The 21,770-nt window shown below is 42.1% G+C and overlaps 1 protein-coding gene across 2 annotated transcripts in view; it reads left to right on the plus strand.

Annotated features, from left to right (window-relative positions):
* The window catches only part of PKHD1 (PKHD1 ciliary IPT domain containing fibrocystin/polyductin), a 278,356-nt gene that overhangs the window by 31,727 nt on the left and 224,859 nt on the right, over positions 1–21,770 (plus strand). For both annotated transcript variants that reach the window (XM_065055657.1, XM_065055656.1), the window contains exons 22-33: positions 84–222; positions 2,281–2,435; positions 3,603–3,787; positions 4,812–4,934; positions 6,521–6,626; positions 7,089–7,367; positions 10,430–10,560; positions 11,362–11,497; positions 14,405–14,600; positions 16,217–16,284; positions 17,325–18,938; positions 19,096–19,239. In XM_065055657.1, coding sequence (XP_064911729.1) covers positions 84–222; positions 2,281–2,435; positions 3,603–3,787; positions 4,812–4,934; positions 6,521–6,626; positions 7,089–7,367; positions 10,430–10,560; positions 11,362–11,497; positions 14,405–14,600; positions 16,217–16,284; positions 17,325–18,938; positions 19,096–19,239 — 3,276 coding nt within the window. The remainder of the gene's footprint in view (positions 1–83; positions 223–2,280; positions 2,436–3,602; positions 3,788–4,811; positions 4,935–6,520; positions 6,627–7,088; positions 7,368–10,429; positions 10,561–11,361; positions 11,498–14,404; positions 14,601–16,216; positions 16,285–17,324; positions 18,939–19,095; positions 19,240–21,770) is intronic.

Consider the following 21,770-nt stretch of genomic DNA (forward strand, 5'->3'; position numbering starts at 1 on the left):
GAAGCTATGAATTGAAAATAACCTCAGCATAAAGACAGCTATTTTCCTCACTCTAATGAATGCATGTGCTCTTTTTCTTTCAGTTTCTCAGAGGGATCCCAAACCACCTTGGCTGGGAGGGAGAGTAGTTGAAATAGTATCTGTGACGGGTTCTTCTCCCACTTACAATGTGTCCTGGATGGTGTCTGGCTGTGGTGCAAGTCTGCCCCTTCTCTCCCTAAGGTATGGACAGTGAGTAGATTATCTCAGTACTTGTAATCCTGCAGTTCAACCTGACACATCTGGAGCACGTTTTGTCCAAGACTGGACACAGGAAGCAGTGGAGGATAAGGCTGCAGTCTGGCAGCCCTTGTGCTTTCATTGGGGTCTTCTCATCTACGCATTTCTAATGGACCATTTTCAGACTGTTTAAACTGCTGAATCACACACAGATATCTGTGCTCAGCTTTCAGCTTTGCTCACCATGTAGGATCTTGAACATATGTTGTAGACATCTTAGTGAAGGTACCTGATTCTGGTATTAATCAGATCTTCTGGTTCTTGAAGTTCCATTGTATGAGTGGCATTCAGTTGCTGAACCAGAGGTACTTAAGATGTTTTAGCTAATCTAGGGTATGTAAGATATGTGTGGGCCACAAAGATATGACGTAGGACTAGAAGGAACTATAAGACCTTCTGGAACAGTGGATGGAGAACAGCCAGAGATGCTCCCAAACAACTTGAATAACACCTGTTGCTGTGTTAGTCAATGGAAGTCCACCTTATGTGTCTCTGTTTACTGAGATGGTTTGTGTTCTGGAAATCCCAACATGAAAGAGGAGGTCAAGCCAAAAGTTAAGCAGATCAGAGAGAACAACATTAAAGGGCCATACTGGCAGAGAATAAGTCCTGTAAATGTTGGATTGTGTCCAACTGAGTCAGCAAGGACCTAGTGGGGATAGAGCCAGGCAAGAGTGAAGCTGGAATGATGCAGCCCCTTCTCTACAGCAGCCAGCTCTTCATTTGGATCAGTTACTTCACTTATTGACTTGCCCAGGTGTCCATAGGAAAGCTCCTTTCAGAAGAAGGTGAACGTCAGTCTGCTGTAACTTAATTTGGTGTCTTACCTTGTGGTGTCTTCTCTTTCCAGCAAAAGCAAAGCAATGTGTCATTAGTTTTGAATGGCCTAAAGAGAGAAATATTCTCCTTTAAGCAGTGGCTAAAAATTGAAGAAAATTAGCCTGTTTGGTCTGGTTTCCAGAGCAGCCAAGTGAAATCCAAGGCTTTGGTGAATTCATCAGTCACCTGCTGGGGTTCAGAGACATAATCCTGGTCAGCACAAAGGAAAAGACTGGTGTGAAAATGCCTTGGATGGAAAGATTTAAGAAGCTCAACGTTTAGCTTATCTAAAAGAGGATTATGAGACAGATTGATCACAGTACCTCTCAACAAGGAGAAAAAGAAGTGTTTGGCGCTGGTCAGCTTTTCCATCTCACCAAAGAAGAAATAAAGGAAACCGGTGTGTGATGCTGAAGTCAAGGCTGAAAAGAGAAATCAGTTCATGCTTTAAAAATGGGTGGGATGGTCACTGTCTTAGAATGTCTTCGAAACAAACTTGGGTCTTTTCCTTAACTGAGCATGTTCTGGGCTTTATTATGACTTGCAACAATAGGGACAGAAATATTAGCTAAAATCTGATGTACTGGCTGTACATGAGATGAGAAGGCTCGCAGGTCCTTTTGCCTTCATATTATTAAAATTAAAAGCCGCAGCTGAGCTGAGTCTTCAGCTGTTAACCACACACTTAACCACATGGTGGCATCATTGTATCGCAGAGAGTCTATCTTTCCTTTAAAAAAAGAGAGTTTTAGTGACAAGGGAAAAAAAATAAACTTTTGAAACTGGGATTTGGTTGAAGTCTTATATGAAATTTTGCTGCAATTCAGGGCAATTAAGATTTTAATAGACTCAAAGAGACTACAGGATTAAGTAAAATAGCTTTATGCTACATTGTTGATCCTTTAAAACTACCAGTACTGGGGCAGGACTTGCTTGTGCTTGGTGCTGCATGAACTATTTCTTCTATCACAATTAAAAAAGGGTATTTTTCCACTGTTTTCTGTCATGTGTGTTGTCTACATCGTGTAAGTATAACTTGGGAGTATTCAATTCTGTTTGAACTCTGAATGTATTCTCCCCAGGTCCTTCAAGAGTGTTGTTCCTATGGGTGGTGGTTGACATGGGGGTGTCACAAGTGGGGTTCTTGACTGTTTATGTCTTCATGCAAACCCTGTCACACAGAGGTGCTTTGCTTGGGGAAGGCTTTAAGGAGGATGGCTACCTCTATGTCTCCACGGAGAATGTGAGAGTTGGCCTCACCATTCAGAGACTCCAAAAGTCATCCCCGCCTATTGGAGGGACTTTCTGCATCCACTTGGCCAACACAGTAATACCAGGTAAGAGAAGATGCAAGCCCAGTTCCTGGGTTTCCTTTGGAGGAAGCCAAGTGAAGAAGAGACAATATTGAAACTTGGAAATGCTCGGGGTACAGTCTGGCAGGTTAAACCTATTGTGATAGTTTCTAGATCTTTGCATTTTATGTCATTTGAGACAAGATTTAAGGATTATAGGCAGGGTAGTATTTCTAGGTGTTAGGTATGGTGTTGTTCCATAATCCAGACAACCACTATGAAATACTTTGCTTTAAAGAAGATTTTGCATCTCAAGATTTCATTATGCTGATGTTTCTTCAACATGTGTACTTCTGATTTTCTTGTATGATAAGACCCTTGCAGGTTACCAGGAAATTAATTCTCTTCTAGGATTATCGGGATTGGTAATTGGTTTGCAGATACCACAAAAGCTTTTGTGCATAGAATTGCTTGACTTGAGTTAGTCACCCTTTAGGTGTGTTAGGTTTTCTTGCATTTGGTATATATAATCAAAGAAGCTTAGGATTAAAGTGAGCAAGGCCAATTATAAAGTTCTTGACTGAGGAACTGGTGAATCAGTTATAAAGTCAAATGGTAAAATAGGAAAATGCATCTCAATAGTGCCCTGCTTTGAACATAATCTTTTAAAAACAGAGTCATTCCTCTTACCCTGTTCCCAGGTCTTGTACTTTCCCCTCCTTCTTATGAATTGGTTTAGAAATATTTATTATATCTGCAGCTTTAGATGTCTACAGGTGTCTATGTCAAAAGAAATTAAACATCGTTTGTATTTATTTGGGATTGAACTCTCCAAAGTGTTCTTGAGAGGCTGGCTCCCCCATGCCCCTCACACCTAGGTAGGTTCTGACCTTTCTATTTTGAAGGAATATAACTTGCACACTGAAATTTCACGCCTTCCAAAAATGTAGGTTGTATGTAATGAAAAGTATTATTTACACAAAATTTCTGATGGTCCCAACTGGGAAAATGTTTCTAGGTTTTCTAAGCTATTAAATAGTGCAAATCTTTTGGCATTTGACACCCATTAAATTTCTCTCTGCTGCTGGTAGTTACAGATATTTGAACCACAACAGCCTCACACTGATAATTAAACATCTTTCTTTTCTAGGAGCAGGTAGCTGTGGTCTCCTAGGGATGAGGATAGCCACTTTTTTCTAATGTCTTTTGCAGGCGTTTCAGTGCACATCTCCTCCCACCATCTCCGTCAGCTTTTGCAAGACAACACTGACAGTTCTACAGCCCCGTATTTCAACACCAGTGACTTCATTGTGACCAAAGACTCAAACTCTTGCTATGAAAGAATCTGGACTCTGACTTGGAAGACAAAAGCTGGGGACTTGCCCATCGTTATCAATGTATAGTAATTTTTTTTACTAACACCTGCTTTGAACCTCATTCAAAGTCTTGGCCTTGGCTGATTAATTCTCTCAGCATTTGTTTTTACACAGACACGGATGGGACCTTAAGTTAAGTGTCTTCCCATCAGGAATAGCAGCTTAAGCAAATTACAGATTAGATGATTAAAAAAGCAATTGTAGTTACAGGAGAAGAAATTACATCTGCAGAGTCTGTGCTTCAAAATGAGGAAGCTAGATTGTAAGTTCTGTGCTTGGTTGTAGTTGTGCAGAATGAAGTGTCTGCTATACTGAAATGAAAATAGTTATAATCACATAGTTCAGTAACTGAATCTCAACACGGGTTTGTGGCATCGTTTATGGGACAGGAAGGTCTTTTTCTAAGAACTATTCTGTATGGGTTCATGTATGGTTCTTTTAAGTTACAGATTAAGGTTCATTTCACTCTGTCCTATCTCAATATTTATTAAGTTTTCCTTCAAGCACAAGTATCTTTTTTGAATAAAGACTCAGATTGAGCTGCTTCTTTCCCAGAAAGAAAAAAATATTTATTTGTATATCCAGCTTCTAAAAGTGTAAAATTAGTTTTGAAGCAAAGAATTCTAATGCTCAAGACATTGACCTGGATGGCAGAAAAAGACTTAAGCTGCATTTTCAGCTGTAGCACAGGCCCTTTTATCACCTAAGTCACATCTTTGAGAAGCCGATGTTCAAACCTATTTCCTTGCCTGATTCCAAATTATATTTGTCAGTATTGGAAGTTTATTTGCAAATTTGGTTCCTGAATCTCTTTGCCTCAGTTTCTTACCTGTAAGGTGAGGATGGGAACAGGAAGGTGTTGTGAAGTCTTGGGCAATGAAACTTTAGACCTAGAGGTAGGAGTCACAGAAGAAGTGTGAGAAGAGATTTCCAGGAGTTATTTGCTGCCTTGTAATGACTCTGCATGAACCCTGGGGGAAAGATTTTAATTTAAAATCACAGGATAGAAAGGGGTAAGGAATTCAGATTCTTTGTTCTTTTCCAGGTCTCTGCTGAAAACCTCATTGGTCTGAAGCCAACTGTTTCTAGTCGTGTGGTTTATGATGGGGGTGTGTTTATTGGGCCAATATTTGGGGACATGCTTGCTACCTTCAATAACAAACCACAGGTGAGTTCATGTGCTGTCACACTTCCTACTGATTCACTTGAGTCAGGGAGGTCACAGGTATTCAGGAACCTGCTTATGCCATTAAATCCTTTCAGAAATCTCCTGCTCCGTGCTTTGCCATAAATCAGTCAGATTCATCTCCCTGGCTTGTGCAGCAGGACTTTCCTCCAAGAGCATATTGCAGGTGGGGAGAATGATCATCATGAGTGATGGAAGACAGCCTATTTCTTTTGAGGCAGTGGCCAAGGGCTGACATCTTTGTACCACCCCTGGGTCTTATGGTGCTGGCCACCAAACTCAGGAGTGACACTATTTATTTGCAGCATTCCAGCTGTTACACTGATAGGCAAAATAAATGAGGTGGTGGCTGCGGTACTAGTTTGTGAATTAGGCAAATCCCTCAGCCTCTGTGGGTCTCAGTTCTCCATGCATGAAAAGGAAGCAAGGAGGGATTCCTGGCTGAATGAGTCTGCTGGATGGAGGCATGTGCTGCAAACTCAGATGTTGTTGAGCAATGTGCCTTGCTGGCTTTGCTTCCAGCAAAGGCTGCTGGGCATTCTAGCTAAATCAAAGTGATGCTGGATGTGCTCAAAGCACAGCTGTGCAGCACTTGGGACTAGGTCATTCTAGTTTTTTTGGCAAGCCTGTTCCCCAGACATGACGACTACATCCCTACTTCCAGTGGCTCAATCAGCTATGATATCTCTGCCATCTGTGGTACAGACATACCCTCAAATAGACCAAATGAAACAAGAACAGAAGCAGCAATCAGATTTCCTCCTCAATTTTGAAGCTTTATTCTGGCTTGCTGCTAGCAGCACGTGTAAAATTGTCCCTCTAATTATTGTTTCTCTGTTCAAGCAGAGTACCTTGCAACTCTGTGCTCCCTGCATTTCTCAGAGACAGTCTACTTTAGATTTTTGCAGGCATTGGTATGACCTCTTGGCACACACCCTTAATACCTGGGAGAGAGATGAAGTGGGGCTTTCCTATGCCCTGTGCTTTGCCACTTGACCCTTCTGAGATGTTGAGATCTTGGGAGAGATACCTCTTGATATCTGTTGTTAGATAATCAAGGTCACATCCCAGCTTTCTTGTTTCAGCATGAACAACAAAGGAAAAAAAATGAGGGCTGCATGCTGCAAGGACACATTTTGAGATCCATTCTAATTAGTCTTACAGGGTGCTTTAATCATAATAAACTTGTTCCCAAGGCAGGATGAGGACTCCTTGGGTATGGCAAGCAGGGTCTTCAATGAAGAGCAGGAGGTGGAGGAGCTGTGGCTCCCAGCAAGATGTGAGATAGAATCCTGCAGACACTGAGAAAGGCTGGTGATAAAACGTCCAAAGCTGTGCTCTCCTTTGCTTAAGACTGAGCCCTAGCAAGCCTTGAAATTAGATTTGTAATGACTCTGCAGTGGGACAAACAGCTGCCTGATGGTGCCCTGTGCTGGCACAGTAAGAATGTTCTCAATAGCTCAGTGTGGCTACTGGCATTGTTCTGCAGATCTACCAGGTAGATGTGGCTCTAGAAAACATTTCTGTCCCCTTCCTGGCTTCAGGATGACCTTCTTCTCTATCTCCAGGTGGTGGTGGTGGTGAATGATGTCCCTGCAAACTGTTCTGGTTCGTGCTCTTTCCAGTTCAGCCAGGAATTGACACCCTTAGTCAGGGATGTGGAGTATTCATCAGGTAATGGGGCTTTGTGTCTGAACTAAATGCCAAAAGTGCAGTTCAGTGAAAAAGATCTGCCAGATGCTGATGATTTTTTGTGTGTGTGTTCTTCTGGAAATGTCTGGTTTTATGAAAACGTCACTTTCTAGGGGGACACTTCTGATCAGCTCCAGTCTTAAAATACATAGCACAGGCATGTTTTTACATTGACAATATGATGACAGTGATAAGCTTGGTGCTTAAAGCAGAAGGTGGCTCTTGGCTCAAGTTATTATTAATAAAAAATAAAGAGAAAAGGTAATAACTGAACACGGACAGATAGGAATAAGTGTGATGAAGAACAATGAGAAATCACCGGTGTTGCACTTTATAGGATGTCCCAATGAAGATGGTAAAAACTTTTGCCTATTGGTTGAAAGTAAATCCTGGGCATTGCTACATCAAAATTCACAAGTCATCTTGTTGATTATGTTCCTTCAGATGATGGATCCCAGGCCACAGTCGTTATCAGGGGTGCTGGTTTCACTGAGGAGAAGCTAGCCCTGCAGGTAGAGGTGAACAACGTGACCTGCCACGTCATAACATTCAGTCAGACTGAAGTGGTCTGCCAGATGAAAAGGTTGCCAGTTGGAGTCTACCGGGTGACACTGCTGGTGAGACCTTATGGCTTTGCACTCAATGGCAGCGTGGGAGAAGACATCTTCCTAAGAGTTGAGCCAAAGCTGATAGCTATTGAACCTCCTACATCTTCAGAGATTGGTAGGTCCAAATGCTAGGCCATCTTAAAAGGAACATCTGCTTTTTGTTTCTTGCTTTACATGGTGTGTTTCACTTCTCCTCTTCAACTAACAAGGTCTGACAAAAAGACATAATATGGTTGGACACATTGTGTGTACCCAAAAGCACTGGGACAAGTTTCTTTCAATGAGTGATAAACTTTCCTTGATTCTTGGTGGAGGCAATCAGTTTCCCAACTAGTTTAGTTTGAGAATAGTAAGTTCTAGTGCAGGTGCCTTTATTCCAACAACCCAGAAGACTATCAGTGTTTTGTGGCCTATCTTCCCCATATGCATTTGACACGTAGCTTTATAATATATTAATTAATCTGGACTTATTGTGAAATGGTTAAACTTTGGTTCATGTCAGTCCAGTTGAAGTGAATTCATATTTTGCGTGATAAAATGGAAAACTCCTCTGTGTTTAGATACAAAACTGAGAAGCCTAAAGAAGCTCAAACTCAATCTTCTTCCATTTCCGTTACTCCTCGTCTCCTTGAAACAGGAAAGGAAATAAAGGGTGATATGTTCCACCCCTGAAGACAAGAGCTTGGAAGATTTTCCACAGGACTCTTGGGCCAGAGGACCATTATGACTCTCATCTGAACTGTTCCAGGGAAGACCCTGGAAGTTCCAGCAAGGTGCCCAGCCAACTACAGCTAAGCCTAACCAAAGGATGTATAAAGCCACTCTTTCTTTTTTAAGAGTGGGAAGAGTCTCCCCAACCCAAGGGGGAATGTGAAGAACACTCTGGACACACCTGGGTTGCGTAGTAAACACCAATGGTCCCAGTGTATGACTTGTTTTCAAGCAGCCAGGAATGCATCTAGAAACAAGGTGACTGAGGTAGCCTCTGATAGTAAAAGTTACAAAGATTTTTGTCTGGAAACCTCCTAGTTTCATTACTGAGGTGCTTTGAGTTAATGCTAACAAACACCACCGAGAACAGGAGTAAGGCCTAGGTGCAGCGTGTGGCTTAGAGAATGGATTGTGCCATGCTTGGCCACCTTGGAGCAGGCAAATGGAGGAAACAATAGTCTGTGAACCTCTATGTGGACGATCCATGGGGTAGTCTTAGGAGAATGTAGGGTTCCTAACCTGAAAAGCAAGAGGTTATGGCCACCCTTTTATGTTTTGTTGAAACATATGGCAAGAAAGATATTCTAACCCTTTTCTTTCCTCCATTTTTTTTCTTCTTCAGTGGGAGGGTGATACAATGCATAAGGTTGATACTCACTGCTCTAATTCATTAAACAAACAAACAATCAAACAGAAACACACCCTAAAAAGAAAAAGCCAACAATATCAAGTTTCAGTGCTTGGGCCTTACTTCTCATTTCCTTCGTTGACAATCCAGTTCTCCCAATTACAGTGATCTGTCACTCATTAAAAAGAAAGCAAGTATAATGTTAACTTATATTACATATGCCTTGAACATTTATAATTGGAAAGAATTACAGCTTCCATCTGTGTTTTTAATTTCTTCCATTTAAAATACCTCTCTTCAATCTTATCGTAAAGTGCACATATGCAGTATTTCATTACATATGGATATAAGTGTAAATATCAAAACTTAAGAGCATCAGTGTTTACACAACACACATGGATTTTGTACTCTAAATCTGAGGCTCCTTATCTGACAACTATCACATTAGATAAGTGGCTTCAGTTTTGAGTTCTTGTTGTTTCTGCTTTGCAAACTTAAATTTACAGGAGAGGAAGCCAAGAAAGCATCTTGTACTTTGCTGCATCAGGTTCTTCTTGTCAAAACATCACTGGCCTCAGTGATACCATGCTTGGAGTTCCCTGTGACCCAACTCTATAAGAATGGGGTGCCCTTCTAAAGATACTACCCTGTTCCAGTAAATGGAAAGAACTTGCTGTCACCCTATCTGAATGCTGCTATTTGCCTGGGTGTTCTGCCAGCCTGAGAAAATCTAGAAGATTAAACTTCTAGACTTTTCTGGTGGTTTATAGAATTAGCAAGAAATGATGCTCTGAGGAAAATGTATAAGGGACTCTGCCATCCATATATAGTGACCCTACCATAGAAGTCTGCTTACATCACACATCAAAAAAATCGTAAAATGTTGGTTGTGTTGTAATATGGTCATGATGGTATAGCACATGCACATAAACACTGCAGTAATAAAAATTGCTCCTGAGCAGTCTGTCTAGCCATACTCCTAAAACTCTGCAGTACTGATACTTAGAGCAAATGGCTGTAAGTTCAAAGGACAATTTATTTCTTTTTGTCTCTGAATGACATCAAGGTGCAGGTTAGAATTGCCATTAAGCTGTGTTCCTATTTTCTGTTTCTGTTTGAAATATCCCTGAATCCTCTATTTACTTGAAAAAAGCAGAGGAGCACCTTGACTATTTGCATTGGAACTGGGTGCTGCAGAAAGATCAAGTGCAAGTCTGACTTGTGTTGGGTATGATCCCGCATGTGATTGAAGGCACAAAGGAGAGCTGAGGTTGCTCAGTGCTTTGCAGAATCAAGCCCTGCATGACTTTCCTCACAACTCTGCTAAGACTCGAGCCCTGCCAAGTCCCCTTTCCAGCCTAAGTTTCCTAGACACATGCTAAAGGCTTTTTTGACAGCAGGGTGCTTGGCAGCTATTTGAACTGTGAAAGCACCTGCTGTGTTAAGCTCATTTTCCATTCTTAGTGCTTCTTCCTTCCTTCCTTATTTCATTCTTGGGCTGAGGATCTTTCAAAGTTTGAGATCACAGGCCAGACCTTGCCGGCTTAAATAAGTATGTCATTAAAAAATAAACCGAGAAACAAACTGAGTCCTCCTGTATCATGGACAAGAATTCAAATATTAGGAAAGAAGGACCTGTGGTGAAAGAGCAAGACACAGCAAGGGTGGAAGCAGATCAACATCAGATCAAAGGAGGCACAGTGCTCCTTTTGTAGTTACCTGTTAAAAAAAATCCTTTGCATATAAAAATATTGTTCCATATCTTGAATGTAACAGGATAATTGTGTTACTTTTTTTTTTTTTTTTTTTTTTTTTTTTTTTTTTTTTTTTTTTTTTAGGAGGACTGAGGGTGACTCTCAGGGGGACCAATCTGGAAGGGGTAAACTTGGTGTTGTTTGGATCTCAGTGTTGCCCAATTTTGGAGGGTGACCAAAATTCAACAAGAATTGAATGTAAAGTTCCCCCTCGGGTAAGAAATCACATTTTTTGGGAACACTGAGCAGCCTACAGGCCTTTCTATGTTTTCCTAGCCTGAGCTACACTAGTGGAAGGGCAAATGGTAACCCATCAGCCAAGTCTTGGCTGCGGGAAAGTTTACCGTGGGCTCTACCTACAGTTTAGAACTTAGTTAAAGATAGACAGCTAGGCAATTTATGAAAACTAGTGAAACAGCAAAAAATCCAGATTGTAACATCATTAGCTAAGCCTTACATAAACAAAACTGGCACTTTGAACTCTAGTAAAATTGCATGTCTCCACTTTCTGTTATTTGTTAGTCGATTAAACATGGCTGGGACGAGAGTTCCTGCTCACATATTTGAAACTTCTTCAACTCCAAGTCTTCTACTTTACATCCAGGCCTCCTTCGGACACTATCTGTGTGTTGTACAAAAACATGCCTAGGGATTTTTAGCAGCAGTGCACTTTGCTGCATGGCAAAATTATACCCAGGATGATGCTAATAGTTTAAGCATAGGGATAACTGTCTATGCCTATGAATTACCCCTGTTCAATTTACTATTATGGATATGGCAAGTGGAAATCTGCATAGTCTGAAATAATTCTCCATAGATGACTTTAAAGACTTTGTAACTGTAGGCATTTAAGTAGAGTCCGGTGTACATACAATTTCATCAGTTCCCATGTGCCTGACTCATTAGGTATGGGAGATGAAGGAATAGGATAGGGAAGACGATAAGACAGGGAATAGTGTTTTTTTAATTATTAGTGCATTCTTAACCTTGACATTTTTCTTAATTTCTGTTACCAGGGGACAGAAGATGCTGCTGCTAGTGTTACATTAATTTCTGGGTACCAGTCAACAACAGTAACCAACTTGTTCCAGTATGATCCTTCCTTAAACCCTGCTGTTGTATCACTGAGCAGAAACAGAAGCGGCATAGCAGGTGAAAAGTCTGCAAACAAGTATTAGGCATCGTCTGTATAAGTGTTTTTATTGCTGATGGTGATAGGGCAGGAGGGAATTTATGTCTACGGAGTCTGGTGATCCAGCACTGTGTCTTTGCTGTTTCCTGCTAGTCCTGGTCAGTCCTGGTTGTTTTATGTTGGATTTGCTCTCGCAGATGAGTTGCTTGCCTTAGGCTGGTATGGATGATGTCCACAGGATGCCAGGTGTGGTATAGTGCTCCTTTTCTGTCATGTTTCTCTAACTTTGCTCTGAAACTATTCCACTCATTCATTCTTGCTAACAGGTTCAGCCACAACAAGAGGAATGAGCTCTAGAGAGGGTCCTTTTCCAGGATCCCAAAGAATTGATCATAAAGCACATCATGTGCATTTTGGGTTGTTGAAAGCAGAAGAGGCAACACCTGATTGTTAGTTCCAATTTCCAACCCAGACTGTTTCCTCCAGTTTGACCTTGTGATCCTTTGGAATACTAGCATGGACTTCACGGACTTTGGGGGTCCAAAATCCCAAGCAGATCTCATGGTCCATTCAGCATTCCTATCTTTTGAAAGCTTGTGCTTGCTTTTTATTTTCAACCCCACAAGGTTTTGGCTGGGCATTGGGAATAGAAGGTATTGATGGTGAACAGTAACCAAGGTTCCTAGTATCTGAAAGAAAGAGGAAGATAGGAGGAAGACAGAAATATTCCTGCTTTCCTACCTACCCCACTGCCATTCCTCCAAGGACGTAATAATCTAATTTCTTTTTCTTCTCTCTTTTGTAACCTCTCCAGCACACATCTTGATAAGGCTCACCCCAGCTCAGCAGTTTGGTTGGACTTGGAGGAGATGCAAGGAGTTAGGTGACTGCCAGCGATGAGATGCATTTCTTGCTGCATGCCCGGAATTTCTATTCATTTCCCCAAATGCCCTTGCCGTTTTCTATTACTCCAGAATGTATAAATAAGAGAAAGTGTCCTTTATCATCTGAATATTATTCAGATACCATAGCACCAAGGGGAGATTTTTCTAGCCACAGGCAACCCAGGTGTAAGGAATTTGTTAATGTTACAGCATCTTGTGAATCGTGGTGAGGTTGAGTTCAATCTTCTATTCAGAACCTCCATGGCTTCAGCTTTTAATATAATTTTCCTACTATATAATAAAAAGAATAAATAAATTACACTGATGCCTTCCAGGCATCTAGGATTAAGCTGACAATTGACCAAGAGTCCAAAGAGTTCACATTATTAATATATCCAACTTCTCAGGCTTTCAAACTTTATTTGACTCTTTGTGCACGCAGAATTTAAAAGTACTGATTTCAAGACCTGCTTAGAGGAGCTGGTAGATGAGAGGAGCTTTATACAGACTCTCTGGCTTTGTGAAAGGGAGAGACTTCTCCAAATCTGAAGCTGCGGTGTTGAATGTTAACGGGGACCATACCAGCAGTGGAGGAGATGCTAAAGCCAAGTGACCCTGGTCTCTGCTTGTGAGAGAAACTTGCTATTCTGATTTGAATCTCTAGTAAGGATGGGATAACCCAGAAATGTTAATTTTCATTTAGACAAGGTGAGAATGTAAAGTAGGTGAGCTGCTCTTGATTACTGTGCTGTGTAGCTGGGAAAAGTGGCACATGCATCATTGCTTTTAAAATGGAGTGAGCTCAGTGAAGAAGAGGAGTGGGCAAAAATGAAGCTGCTCTGGGACAGCTAATATTCACCTGCTGGTCTGCAGCAACTCTGTGGGTGTTTTGGGCTTTCTGGCTCCAGGGGATGGTAAAGAAATATTAAGATATTTTGTCTGATGAATTTAGGAAGGGGATTCGTGTAATATAGCTGTCTCTGACAGCAGGGAGTTGGACTTGAAGGCCCCTTCTTGTGCTGCTTATTCTGTGCAATTGAACTCACACCCTTCAGAGAATATAGAGAGATAAGATTCATCTCCTAAACCTCTCTCAGCCTGTGCTTGTGGCTTGGATGTCTTAAAAAGTCACTGAAGAGAAACAGGTGCTGCTGTGGTGGGATTCACCACAGTTATTTTGGATGTTTTCCTTACAATAAGATAAATTGCACGATAAAGGGTCTGTTTTTCTTAACTCGCTACAGACATAGTGCTCTCAGTGAAAATGCATTTATATTTGGACTGAGGCATATCACCCTAATTTTTTAAACTATTTCAGGAGGGATTTAGGCTATGAAATTCCCTTCTCTACTGCCCTTGTCCTTTTCTATTACTGCAGTATACACAAATAAAGGAAAGTATCCTCTATCATATGAATATAACTTGTCTCACAGCAGAGGTTAAATAGGAGAGAAAGCCATATCTCGTGAAAACAAGGTACTTTGGAGCATGTGGGGCAACTGACTTGAAATTTGGGGCATGTGGGGCATGTGGGGCAACTTGAAATTTTCTTTTAGCTGTGGGAGGCTCCTGTTAGATGGCTGAAGAAAGAGTAAGTTGCTGGAAAAATGTGATGTGGATTATTTGTCAGGAATTTAGGAAAAATCACACAACCCCTCAGCTCCAGTTTATGTGAGCCTTAGAAAGATTGGATTTGGGTCTAATTAGCTGCAGTTATTTATAGATGTTTACAGTAAGGGTGCATGGATCCCACCCTGAGTGTGCACCAGCAGGCTAAAAGATGCCATAGATGGCCATAGCCAAGTTCACTGTGCCAACATCCTGAGACAACTTTGGTGGCTGGTGACCTTATTAGGGATGCCAATGGATGTGTAGGATACAGAACCACTGTCATCTCCTAGTTTTTGTTTTGAGATGATGAGCATGACTGGACCACTTCTGGCGCAATGGGACTCCATGGTCTTTCTTGGGCGATGGTTACACACGGTAAAATAACTCTTGACAGAAGGACTGAAATAATTTCATCCATTCTCTTCTCTGCAGGGGGTCAGGAGCTTCACATTGGAATATCCCAGTTTGCCAGCTACCGAGGGTCAGATATCAAGGTGCAAATTGGGGGCTCGTGGGCACAGATCCAGGTGCAGATGGACTGTGGTGTTAATGTGACTCTTCCAGCCCTGGCTGTGGGATGGCACAATGTTTCTGTCATCATCAACAACATTACTATCGCTTTAAAAAGGTGAGTTAAAGTGTGTGCTTTCCCTAAGATAAAAATTTCATTCTCTGTCCTATTTGGTATTTTAGGGTTAATCTGAAAAGAAAGGTAAGAGTTTTCACAAATTCTGTACCTAATGGTGAAATCTGCAGTGTGGTATAAAATTATGAATAATTATGAAGGCATTTATTGATCTATGGAACCCAAGTCAGCAAACTGCTAATGCTAGTCAATTAACTCCCCTTGGATCAGTAGGAGGCAGGAGAGAAACATTTTAGAAAAAAACAGTTGATTTGATGAAAAATGCATATTCAGGCAATCAAAGGTATTCACAGATTCAGGTCAAATGCAGATAAATCCTTCTGTAGAAAAACAGCAGAAGAAAAGAAACACTTTTCATGAGCAAAACAAAAGCTAGTTTGAAAAATAAAAAAATATGCTTTGTTTGGAGAATTTTTAGATGATGCTATTTCCATCTTTTAAGGTGACACTTCAAGTTCCTGCCTAGATAAGTGTACTATAAATTAAGATGTGGGGGAAAATAGACCTGAAAATGGAATGCAACAATGCATTCACAAGCAACACAGTTTTGCTCCTCAGCCACTCAGCTCTCATACATGATGGCTGATAGGAATGATCCTGAAACCATTGTACTGGTGAGAAGAGGGTTGTTTTATTGCTCACAATCCACCCTAAGCTGCTTGTTGCATTAATGAACTTCAGAAGGAGAAAGCCTGTGGTCAATGGGATGGCACGCAGGGATTGAACCCATTGGATATTGGAACCTGTTAGCAGCACCATCACTTCGTCCTTGGGCATGGATAAGTGGAGGGAGATGGGGCATTTCAGAAGACAATTATGATCTCTTTTGGGCTGGATTGCATGTCGGGGTAGATCTACTTCTCTAATGTGTCTTTTTAGAACTTGTGAATGCTTTTGAAAGGAGGAGGAGGAAAAATAGATGTAGGTGGGACAGAAACAGAGCTGTACACTTATCTGAGTGGACTTCAGGAGGTGTGTCTGGGTTTCCTCTTGCTGTAGATATCTCCTTAGTTTGGTGGGAGAATGCAAAAAGGGAAGGCAGTTGGGATGCCTCTTCATCTTGCATCTCCTGTCTGTGGGCATGGCTACATTGGGATATGTTTGGCAGAAATCTCATTATTGCTTCTTTTGATGGGCAATTCAGTTGTGCCTCATGAACTGAAGTTGACCTACAGGATGCCACTTGATCAGACAGTGTTCATAATTGAATGAGAGGAAATGGTCTCAAGTTATGCCAGAGGAGGTTCAGATTGGATATTGGGAAAAATTTCTTTATGGAGAGGGTTGTCAAACACTGGAACAGGCTGCCCAGGGAAGTGGTTGAGTCATCATCCTTAGAGGGGTTTAAAAGACTTATCAATGAGCTTCTTAGGGACATGGTTTAGTCCTAGATTTAGGTTATGGTTGGACTTGATGATCTTGAAGGTCTCTTCCAACCAAAATGATTGAGGAAAAAAAAAAACGATGTGCCAGGTGGGCATTTGACCTTCCAACCTTAAAGGAGTTGTAATTTCTTACAGCATGATGCTGCAGTAAGAGAGAAAATAATATTAAAAAACCCAGCCCTCAAAAAACTCTATGTTGTTTGTGTTTTGCAGGGTTGAGCCATTAATCCAGTACCTCTCAGAGGTTTTCAGCGTAGAGCCGTGTTGTGGATCTTTTCTGGGTAAACTATGTTGTTATAACTTCAGCCACTTACGGAGGTTAAAGGGATCGAGGGCTCGGTTTTCCTGCAGGAATGGAAAGGGCATCCTATTTCACATCACTTTAAATGAGGGTGTTTTAAATCTGTGGGCCTTTATTATGCAGGCATCAACCAGCAGACAGCAGCATCTGGAGACGTGGGATTGTAGTGAGCATCCCTCAATCTGGTTGGCTGGCTCAGAGGTGCCTGTGCTTTGAATTTGATTTCCCAAAGTGTTTGCTCATGTATCCTTGTGTGTTCCCATTGGGAAAACAAAGCGCGCCCACACCTGACTCATCTGTGCTGTTTCTTTCAGTCATTACGCCTCCATCTTTCAAGGTTTTCTGTGTGAAAGTTAGGTGGAAAGCAGGGTACAAATGTGGTTTGAAGCAAACAATAATTTCAAGTCATCTCAAAGGGGACATTAATTTTTAAGTTGAAAAGACAAAAAAATCCATTTTTTGATGTAAATTTAATCAAAAGTGAAATATTTATTAATCCCATTCCAAGCTTTTAAACATTGGAAATAATTTAAGGGTGTTTCAGAGCAAAACATCATTGCATTTTAAAAAAAAAAGTTTTACTTCAAATCTTAAAAAGCAGATTTGAGGTGGTTGATTTATTTTGTCATTTGGCTGGGGTTGGGAAAGAGCTGAATTCCTGCAGTGAATTTTACATGAGCCCTTGGAAACACTTTTATAGAAAACAGAGAAATTCTTGTGATGCAACCTCAGGTCCTCCACAGATTGCTCTCCCAGGCTCACAACAAATGCAGATACAGAAACTCAGAGGTTTGGAGTTTATGTGATTAGTTCAACACTTTGTGAAGTGCTCAAGCCATGGAGAGCTTGGAGAGCAAACGCTATCAGTTTTGAAGATTAAGCTATAATATTTCCATTCGACCTGGCTAAGACTGTCTGCTGTGCTCGTCAGCTAAATCGTCGTTTGTGATTGTTCACTGACAGTAGCTGATTTGTTTCTTGCATATAATGTCCTCCTCCATTGTTTTGCTTTACTTCTAGGTGGAACACTGCTCACAATCTCTGGGGTGGGCTTTAGCCAAAACCCTGCCCTGGTTTCTGTTTCAATGAACACGCAAACCTGTACAGTTACTCACTTGGCAGAAGAGACAATTTGGTGTCTGACTCCACCAGCTGCTAATTTGTCTAATGAAGATTCACAAGACATCTCTGTCAGAGTAAATGTAGTCATCAGGAACAGTTCACTTCAATATACTCTTTCTGCAAAAAGAACCACCACCTTTAATTACCAAAGAGCTTTGACTCCTTTGATTACCATTGTTGAAATGGAAATCACAGATCGCAACCTGCTCTTGAGCATCCAGGGGATAAACATCACGGGATCTGTGGCTAAGCTTGGACACAGTGAATGTGAACTTGAGTTTCAACATGGCAACAAGTCTGCAATATTTTATCAGTGTTCCTTGCCACTGAGCAGCCTGGAACCGGGGACTTTCCCCATCCAGGTTATCCAGAGGCAGCTAGGATATGCCCATGTGACAGCAAGGCTGAAAGCCCTTACAGTAACTCCACAGATAACTTCCATATTCCCATCACAAGGATCAGTCTGTGGTGGGATGTTACTCACTATATCTGGTGTTGCTTTAAAATCCAGGAGAAATTTGGTACAGGTCAGCCTGGAGGGTAATTATTCCTGTGAAATCCAGAACTCTCGTAATGATGCCATTAGTTGTGTTGTCCTTCCAGGACCCCATCCTTTGCATTACCAGCATCTGGCTGAGGCATCTTGGACTCTTAATGTCACAGTGAATGTCAATGGGATCAGCAGTGTCTGCCTTGGAGACTGTACACTCCACCTGCATGAACAGTGGACATCCCTTGTAGATTTGGTGACCTGGGAGACCAATGGAACATTCACCTATGTGACAATCAAAGGAGAGAGGTTGGCATGGCCAAGTGACAGTCCCGTGGTACACGTGGATAACAAGCCTATCTGCAAGGTAACTTTCTGGAATGAGACCAGCATCGAGTGCCAGGCAGACTGCATTGCCCCAGGGAAACACAACATTTCCATATCCAACAGGAAAATTGGGCGAGCTTGCTTCAGAAAGGCATCCAGCGTTCTCACCATCTTGCCTCAGGTGTACCAGTTTTACCCACAAAACTTCAGTACCAACGGTGGAGGCCTCCTCACCTTAGCAGGCTCAGCACTGAAAGGAAAGAGAATGACTTCTGTTCTCATCAATCACCACCCTTGCCTCATTCTCAGTGTCACCTGTGTAGCTATCCAGTGCACGGTGCCACCAGGTAATGGGACTAAAGCTTTGAGTCTAAAAGTAGATGGCATCTCCTATTACCTTGGAAGAATAAGTTACAACAATGAATTTACCCCAGTTTTCCTTTCACTTTTTGCAACTGGTCTCCTTTTAACAGTGACTGTATCACGGGTCACCGAGATGGATACTATCCACGTGTTTGTTGGAGACTTTTCTTGTAGTGGTGTCACCATCGCTGACTCTACTTTGCAGTGCTCAGCTCCTCTGCTCCCTGTTGGCGAGTATCATGTGTTGGGCCTCCATGTCCCCAGGGGCTGGGCTTCCTCCAACCTGACATTCACCTCTCAGCTGATGGTGACAGCTGTGCATCTCAACTGGGGTAAGTCACAAAGACTTACTGTAGCTCTGTGGGTGGTATTGTGGGGCACTGAGGTCACAGGGGGTATTTTTGGCACAATAGCAAAAATTATGAATTCAAAAAAATACCCTTGTTGGCAAGACTCTGTCTTAAATCCCGTTTTCTGTCCTTTTCCAAGGTGGCTTGAATGGAGGAACAGTTTATCTGCATGGAACTGGGTTTTCCCCAGGGAAGACTTTGGTCACAGTCTGTGGCATCCCCTGTGAAATGCTGGACAACATGATGACCACTGAACTGAGCTGCCTTGCCCCACGCTTACATGGTCAGCTAAGACACAAACCCAGCCATTGTGTTAAAAATATCACATAAAAACATAGCTTGACCCAAAACTCAGGGTTCGCAGTATATCTCATGCCAGGGAGAACAGAGTGCAGCAGCAACCCTGGAGAAAGAAGAGGAACTAAGACAGTATTGACCTCTAGTTTTGAGCCCTGTACAATGACAAGTGCTGCCAGGGGGAGGTTTTGAGTCAATGGCCGTGGCCTTTGGAATAGATCCACCATGTGCCTGTGGTCAGAGTTGCTACACATGCTTTTTGTGTCTTTATGAGATGTGCACAGCAACAGTAGTTCCTTGTGACAGCTATTCCTTGGGAAAACCGTCTCACGGAAAATGTGCATGAGGGCTGTAGGGTTGGGAACCCAAGTTCCTCTTGGCCACCGTGACTGGTCTAGTGAGCTGATGTCTTATTTTCTGTGGCCACATACATTTTGTGTTTTGCTGCATGGTGGGACTGTTTTGGTGAGGTAGTGGGTGGAAGGAAGAAGATGAATGACTGAGAGGGTGAACAAATGATGTCCTGTGGTCAGTTCATACCTTTGGGAAGGTGGAGATGAGGATTTTAATTCCTTGAGAGGAAGAGAGGATCATTCCACAGTCAGAGCATCCTCCTTAAATAGAGAGAGGCAGCACAGCAGGGAACAATGCCAGGATCTCCAGCTGTCTCAGAGAGAAATAACCCTGTCTCAGTTTTGGAGGAAACTCTTCAAAATACACATTTGCTGGGACAAGATTTATGTCCTCCCTCTCCTACAGGCAGCACAGCACACAGGCTCCTAAGATCTACAAAAGGCAAGATTTAAGACTTCTAAATCTCACACTGAGACATAATGCCATTCCCTAAATGCTAAGAATGGAGCACCTACCCTGGTGCTGTGACGTTGCAACCCTTGGTGCCATTACACTTCAGCTCTTTCATAGCTGTGATGCTGGGATAACATCCTGAGATCTACAGAAATATTTGCCATTCTGTGGCCATCCAAAGGTGGTGACCCAAGTTCCATGGCCTCTTCTGTTTTGTGGACCTGGAAGAGAGGTGACAGTGAATTGCTAGGGTTTTGCTCCAAGGTGTGTGGAATCTCTATCCTCCAAAAGAGTCAGAAGTTCACTAGATTAGCTGCTGAGAAACTGGTCCAATGAGAAATTTAAAATTCCTTCAAGGAAGGGTTGGGATGAGAGGCATCCAAGGGTCCCCTCTAGCATCTGTTATTCTGAAATTCCAAATTTGTTCTTTTCATTTTGAATGGTTCCTTTCCGTATCCATGAGGAATGTTAAAATAGACAGTATGGGGAAAGAAAAGGACTTTAAATCCCAACTCCAAGCATTCAAAAGGAGACACCAAGGGGTTGTTAAGACTCAGTTTTCTTTGTTTTAGACAGGAGCCAGGTACAGTCCACAAAACTGCTTTTTACTATTTCTTAAACAAGAAAAAATACATGGTGCTGGAGTCCTCAAAAAATAAGATATAAACCAGGGAAGTCCTGTTATTGCAGGAAGAATAGTGGTATAAAATGTAATCAAATTGATACAAACTGTGAAAACGTTAATAACTGAGTTCAAAATTCACTGGGTGGTGGGTGGCTGAGGGAGCCTGGGCAAAACCATCTTACAGGCAAGACCACAATGCTTAATACTGACACTAGATGTCAGCAAGTGAATGCTGGTTGCTGCCCGCCTGTTGGTTGTGTTTCTGGAGAGAAGATGCAAAGGATGCTTTGCCTCAGGACCCAAAGGGACCAAGGCACTATTGCTTTTGGGCCAGTTACAAGACATTACCTCTCTTCCCTGCTGTGGATTTTGCAGCATGCAGCCTTGCAAATCTCACTGGTCAAGTTGCAAAAATGTTTCTCTGTGAATTAAGTATTTAAAAGAAAATATATTTTCCTTTTACATTCAAAAATAATAATAAAAAAATACTTCCAGGCTGCTTAAATCTGTGTTTGCCAGGCTATTTGTACTCCCTGAGGCAAGCGTATTCAGCCTGTGGACATCTATGTGCAGTATTGGTCACTCTGCATGTAAGGCAAGATACTTTCCAGATGGCTTTCTCCTAATATTTCAGGGATTGCGCACCCCCACCACTTAGGGCATGAATGGCTTTATTAAGTGCAGTTAATCCAGCCTCACCTCGTGGTTTAGATGCTGCTGTTTGCCCAGGGGAGTTTGCCACTTGGCCCATCCAGTGCACAGGCACTTCTTTCAAAGCCTTTTCCACGTGGGAGAGGTGGTGAAGTGACTTTGGGGATGCAGGACCATGAGCCGTGAAGGAGAAGGTAGGGCCAGGTCTGTTGTGCCCCAGAGCCCTTTTGGTGCAGAGGTTGTTGTGGTTGGGTTGGACGCTTGTCTGACATTTCATGGCATTGCTCACAGATGGGATGATGAGATGTGAAGAGTTCAAGCTGCATTTCTTCTGTTACAGTGGGCTGTGAAGCAGAAACACCTCCCCTTGGCATTGGGGGAAGTCAGGGTTTCAGCACTAGGTCATGTTGTGTCTGGTCTGCTTAAGATTAGAG

Source organism: Columba livia, chromosome 3 (assembly GCF_036013475.1).
Source record: "Columba livia isolate bColLiv1 breed racing homer chromosome 3, bColLiv1.pat.W.v2, whole genome shotgun sequence".
NCBI classification, from domain to species: Eukaryota; Metazoa; Chordata; class Aves; order Columbiformes; family Columbidae; genus Columba; species Columba livia.